General features: G+C 40.3%; 1 protein-coding gene across 1 annotated transcript in view; it reads right to left on the reverse strand.

The window, feature by feature from the left end:
* The window catches only part of ADCY7 (adenylate cyclase 7), a 30,864-nt gene that overhangs the window by 20,157 nt on the left and 4,309 nt on the right, over window positions 1-6,398 (reverse strand). Inside the window, 4 exon segments of the mRNA XM_009073169.1 lie at window positions 389-516; window positions 2,787-2,898; window positions 3,558-3,706; window positions 6,055-6,204. Of these exon segments, the coding sequence (XP_009071417.1) occupies window positions 389-516; window positions 2,787-2,898; window positions 3,558-3,706; window positions 6,055-6,204 (539 nt within the window).

Here is a 6,398-nt window from a genome sequence, read left to right on the forward strand (position 1 = left end):
GACTCAAGCTCTGCCAGGGGAGGGTTAGGTTGGATCTTAGGCAGAGATTTTTTGTGGAGAGAGTGCTCAGGCATTGGAATGTGCTGCCCAGGGAGGTGGTGGATTCCCCATCCCTGGAGGTTTTCAAGCTGAGACTGGATGTGGCACTTAGTGCCATGGTCTAGTAACCACGGGGTAGGGTTGGACTTGATGATCTTTGAGGTCTCTTCCAACCTGGTTGATTCTATGATTCTAGTGCAAAGGCAGGAGACAAACTTATGACCTAATGCATAACTAGCCAATTATGACTAATAATTACACTTTGAATGTTGACAAGAAAACTAAGAATTACTTTATTCAATATCTTCACAGACTCAACACCTTAAAAAGTCTTCTGTGTAATACTTACTTTATTGCTTCACACATGTCAAGTCCCATTTTCACACAGTTCCTGGCATGAACAGGTAAGGACACAGGTAAGCCTGAGACACAGTAGTAACAGTCCCCGAGGATTTTTATTCTCATGCATTCATTCTCCTGTGAAATTGCAGTAAACATATTTAACAGGAAAAAAATGAACTGCAAGCAGGCTAATGGCACCAAACCCACTGGTTTGGTAAAGTCAGACTTTGTTCAATCCTTGCTGAAGCAAAGCTTCCTTCTTTTTCCCCCCCATCGGAATGCCTGAACGTTGCTCACTGGAGAGCAACACAAATGACCACTTGAAGCATTTCTGAAATAAAACCATCTTTCTAGACTTCTTCCTTGGAACTGTGTGCAACTGAAAAGCTATAAACAAAACTCGCACAGATTTTACCATTTAAAAGGAAGATATCTACTTATCTACCCTTGAATCTTCATCTTTATTAACACCTGAATTATAAGCAGTTTGTTCACCTTATCCTCAATTTCTGCAGGCAGCCTCATAAGTCACAGTGTGCAGTGCATAAAACCTGCACAGAATTAAGGGAAAACTTAGGAATTAAGTTGACCAATCTGATAGCTTTGCAGAAGCAAAACGGAATTTTGTTGTTTCAAATATGACTGAAGAGGAAGCTGGCACATACTGCAGTTTGCTCTTGCTAATAAAAGAACCTGCAATACTATATGCCAGCAAAAATTTTTTTCCTAACTGTGCAACAGTTGATACTGCTGCCCATGACTGGCTGGAGAAAAGAAAGGGGAAGAGCAAAAAGCTTCTCATACTGTCCTTTATTAACACACTACTGAAGAATTTTAACTACAATGGTTACAAGCAAGTCAGGGCTAATTCTGTGAGACTGTGTAGTGTTTGACCAATGAGTAGAGATGGCTTAATTTGGGCCAGCTAATACCTTTAGCTGTCCAATCCTACCCTCTGTAGGACCAGCCCAGCAGTTCCTAAATCAACTCCAAAATCAGCCCAAATCTGTAGCAATTTACCCTCAATCAAAGCCTTAAGGGAATATCCATCACTCTCCACCACTTTAAGCCATTCCAGTAGGTTCTGAGCGTTTCTGAGTGACAACCTGAGACAGATCACCAGGGAACCAAGCCCTAGATTAGAGCTGTTGGACTTCAGTATCCAGCTCAGTGTCCAGCTGAGCCACCAATTTTTATTAGGTAAATTGGAGCCTAGAAGATTTTTACACTATGGAAAAGATGACAGACTACTCTGTGGCAGAACAAAAATAGCACAAAAAGCAGGAATCTCTTCTCACGGCTCAACCACAGAGTTGCAAAACACCTTGACTCACTGAATCCAGACATGTTTTAAACAGTGCAGTTTGCAGACAGGAGTGAGAAATTAAAACACACCACTCAAAATTTAGAGTATTCTCTATTTTTGTATCTGAGAAACAGTTACAAAAACTGACCAAATGTCTTTTAACCTCAGCTTGTAGTTTGGCATTAAAAGCTTGAGTCAACTATGATGACGTGACTTATTCTGTCTTAATTGCTGTGTCACAAGTGGAACAGTTAGTATGACTCTCATGTGTCAGTACTTGACTTTCTAGAACCAAAACTGGGGTTGGAATTTGTTTTTATGATGTCACATAGGATGCAACAAAATGCATCATTTGTTTTCTGAAAGCCATAACTGCATCATAATAGGAACAGAAAAAGCAATGGCTACGACAGAACAAATATCCAGGATTAGAGTCAGTTTCAGACAACAATAAAAATTATCACACAAACATGAAAATATGTATATGATGCAGTCCCTGTAATCTGATAACTAAATAACTGAGTTTGTGGTTACAGCTGCATAGAAAATCACCTCAAGCAGTACTTGGAAGCAGCAAGAGCTAGTGCCAGCCTGAAGTGTCAGTACTGAGGATATGTCTTAGGAGGGACCATTTAAAACTGCTTCCCATTCTTACGTTTCCCTGGGAGTATCCATTAGTAATTATCAGTCCTGAGCTAAAGAACTCTTTGTCTGATGCAGCACGTCTGAAGTTAGGAATTTAAATATGTGTCTGAGAGTTCTCCATTTGTAGAGCTGAACACAGCAAAAGCTCCTCTATAGAGCTTGTGTACAGTCCTCCCACAGGCCTATTACAATCACTTATTGCCATCAGACAATTTCCTGAACAATACAGATAAACCTCCGCACTGCAATTGGTATTACAGGAACAACTTGCTAAAATTCCCCATTTTTGTTTGAAATTTTGTTTTAATGTGATTTTGCTAGTCAGTTTTAAAGCCAAATCAGTCATCCCTTTCTGACTTCAGAAGCACTAACACCCAGCTGGCTCCTGTCATGCAAAAAAGACTTCTTTTTCCAATGGTGGCCTTTACCCTTTCACCACAAACTGTAAACCTACCTTTGCAATCTGATCAAACTTTCCAAAAAGTTCATTCAGCATCACTACTAGTTCCTTAGGAGAGCAGTCACTGGCCAGGCGAGTAAATCCTACGATGTCTGCATAAAGAATGCTAGACAAGAACAAATGGAAAAAACAGGATAAGTGAAATATGAAGATATGTCAATTCCACACTCAGCAAAATTACTAAAACGCATTTAGTAGTAAGCATCTCTCTCTTTGGAAAACAGCCCCAGAGAAAAGGGTTCAAGTATCTCCAGTGGTTTAGCAGACAGCACACCAGTTCAAGACATGTTATCTTTTAGCCTGGAGAAGAGGAGGCTCAGGGGAGAGGACCTCACCCTCTGCAACTCCCTGACAGGAGGTTGGAGTCAGGTGGGGGTTGGTCTCTTCTCCCAGGCAACCAGCAGCAGGACAAGAGGGCACAGACTCAAGCTCTGCCAGGGGAGGGTTAGGTTGGATATTAGGAAGAGATTTTTTACAGAGAGAGTGCTCAGGCATTGGAATGTGCTGCCCAGGGAGGTGGTGGATTCACCATCCCTGGAGGTTTTCAAGCTGAAACTGGATGTGGCACTTAGTGCCATGGTCTAATAACCACAGTAGGGTTGGACTTGATGATCTTTGAGGTCTCTTCCAAACAAGCTGATTCTATGATTCTATCATCTTCCCATAACAGGAAAGCAGTTCACTTCAGCCTGAAAACCTGAGCAGATTTTAATTTCACTGTTAAGAATCAGCAGCCTAATTAATACAATGACTTCTAACACTTACCTAACATTTTGATGCCTTTTCACATACAGACTGTGGAAGTTGTTGTCATGAATTTGCCTATTGTCATTAGTTTCCTTCAGTCGCTCAATGATTGCCAGCTTCATTTCCATAGAGATATGAGCTGGCAGGATGGATAAAAGCAAATTTTCCTAAAAGGAGAGTTGGGGGAAATAATTATGCAAAATTATTAACACAGCAAATTTAAAACTGCATAATTTTAGTGACTGCAAGAAGGCATAAAAAAAAAAATAAAAAAAGCCCAAACAAAAATGCCTTTATTCAAAGAGCTTTTCAGTAATTCATATCAGGTTTTCCAGAAGACACTTTTACATTTCTGTTCTCAAAGTTACTGATTTTACCATTACTAAGGATGTTGTATATTTTTTCTTTTGTGCCTTGTAACCTAGATGTGACATCTCTCTATAAGCATGAAACACACACACAGAAAAAAAAAATCAGTATGCAGTACTACAATTTCTGGATAAATTACATTTTATTTTGTTCACAAATCTCAGTGGTATGTTAGCACTGTCTGGTAAGACTCCTGTAAAAGCTTATATTCTGTAACTAAAAATCTATCCAGTGTTAAAAATTCTTGTAAATTCTCAAATGCTGGAAAAGCTGCAACAGCTTATATGAACAAGGAACCGATGTCAGTGAAGTCTTTTGAACTGAGTGAAAATACAAACTCCTCAGAACCCACATCATTGCTTGGCTGTTCAGGACACTGTTTTATACTGGATTTGATTTAAAAGCCCATTCTTCAAAGACAACCCTGGAAAGTTGCTGGGTAAAAGAGGAAGGCAAAAAGAGAATACTTTAACCCAGGAAGGACTCTACCACCCTTGAGATGGAGTCCCCACAGAAAAGGAAATGTTGCAGCTACAAGCAGGAACTTTTTAAGATGACATTGACCAGTTCGACACATTGTGTAACTAAGTCAAATCATGTCCCTTTGGGGCAAATCTTTGTCCCTTTTTCTGAATACCTGATGCAGTAGTGTATAGATGGCAGAAAGCTGCCAGGGATACTTAACCAGTGCCTGCCACCAAAAAGAAATACCTTGGAACCAGAGTGGGAAGAGATAGTCCTTCAGCATCAGATATTGGCCTACAGAAGGTATAGACAGCAGTTTAGTTTGAGACTGCCCCAGAAACAGAAACACCTCCTTCCTTTCATGTACCATTTCAGTGCTAGGAGAGCCAACCTTGGGGAACAAGTTAAACTGACAGCAGAGCCCCAGGGAATGTAACGGGACCATTAGAGGCTGACACACTATGCAGTTTTCAAGGAAGGAGTGAGGAACCCTGAACTGCAGCTCTCTTTTCACAGAGGAAAAAGTGGGTGGCAAAAAGGAGAGTTAAAATTGCATAACAAATTGCAACACAGATGAAAGGAAAGTCTTCAGCACATTTACACTTCAAACAAGCAATTCTTAAAAACCCAAACAAAACCACACAACAAAAACAAACCCAGAACCAAACGCCCATGGAAGTTACCACATTGCCCAAGAAATGAGAGCACACTGCCTGCAAAAGGTGATCAGATGCTTCCCTGGTTGCTTCGTGGGGAAATTCTGCCAGGACATTCATGCAGATTTGTCATCTCATCTCACAAGATTAGCATCAGAGAACAGACTGCACTAGCAGTGTGGCATTTTCTTCTTTTCAATTTGGTCAGGTCAGTCACTTTCCAGCCCTTTCCTTTTATCTCATAACTGGTGGGCAGAGAACATGGTACCCATCAGCCTTCTAGGGCTGCTGCTCTTAACCCTACCTACACCAGGGTAAAAGAGGAAAGGCTTCAGCTCTGATGTGTCTCTACAATCCTTCCTCAGTAAGAAATTCATGTTCCTTGCTTACTCTTTAAATACCACTGGAGATTCTGGAAATAAATGATGTTATTCTCAAATACTGTAATCTATTATATGATTATTTTTTTTCCTCCTTTAGGGTCCAATTTTCTCCTTGTAGCAGAAGAAAAACAGTTTGCAAGACAAAAAATAATATATGAACAAATAATACTCTAGAATTCAAACAAAAAAAAAAAAGTCAACTGAGGGAAGCATTTAACTAACTGCTGACGAACAAATAATACTCTAGAATTCAAACCAAAAAAAAAAAGTCAGCTGAGGGAAGCATTTAACTAACTGCTGAAACTGCCTTCCAAGGAATTTCAGGGCATTAAAGGCATGTTTTTTTACATTACCTTGGGCCAGTACCAGGAACTGTTGGTACTAGGAAAAAAATGAAGTGAATGGCAATTACATTCCTGTTACAAACACTGTGATTTTCATACAGACAAGCCCCAGAGCACAGTTTCCTCGCTTCAACTTCCTTCTTTTGTTAGAAATGGCACAACTTTTCTTTCTGACACTAGGTGGGTATCACAGAGGTTGGACCCAGCCTTTCAGCATGCATTAGTCACCAACCTTATCAAGCCACACAAACTTTGGGAATGAAAACAAGCAATTCATAACATGAATTAGCTCACTCACTTGTTGCCTCTTCTCAATCTTCAGCTTCATTCGGACCTGAATGCACTTCAGTGTGTATCTGTACAGATCCCACGAAGCAACTTGCATTTGGCGTTTGTGAAATGCACCCATCAAGTTACCACAGAGGAAAATGACAGCGTTGGCAAGCAGCTGCACAAGAAGAAAAAATATTTACCTACTGCAGGGAAGTCATTGATACTTCACTAATACACAGTTCCAGAAAAACAATCAATCCCAGACCACATTCCTTTTCCTCTCACCCCATCACGTAACAAATCAAAGTGCTGCAATTAGCCAGAATGTCCCTGGAAAACACAAGCTAACTTTCACAGTCACAGGCATTC

The sequence above is a fragment of the Acanthisitta chloris genome, unplaced genomic scaffold (genome assembly GCF_000695815.1).
Source record: "Acanthisitta chloris isolate BGI_N310 unplaced genomic scaffold, ASM69581v1 scaffold18424, whole genome shotgun sequence".
NCBI classification, from domain to species: domain Eukaryota; kingdom Metazoa; phylum Chordata; class Aves; order Passeriformes; family Acanthisittidae; genus Acanthisitta; species Acanthisitta chloris.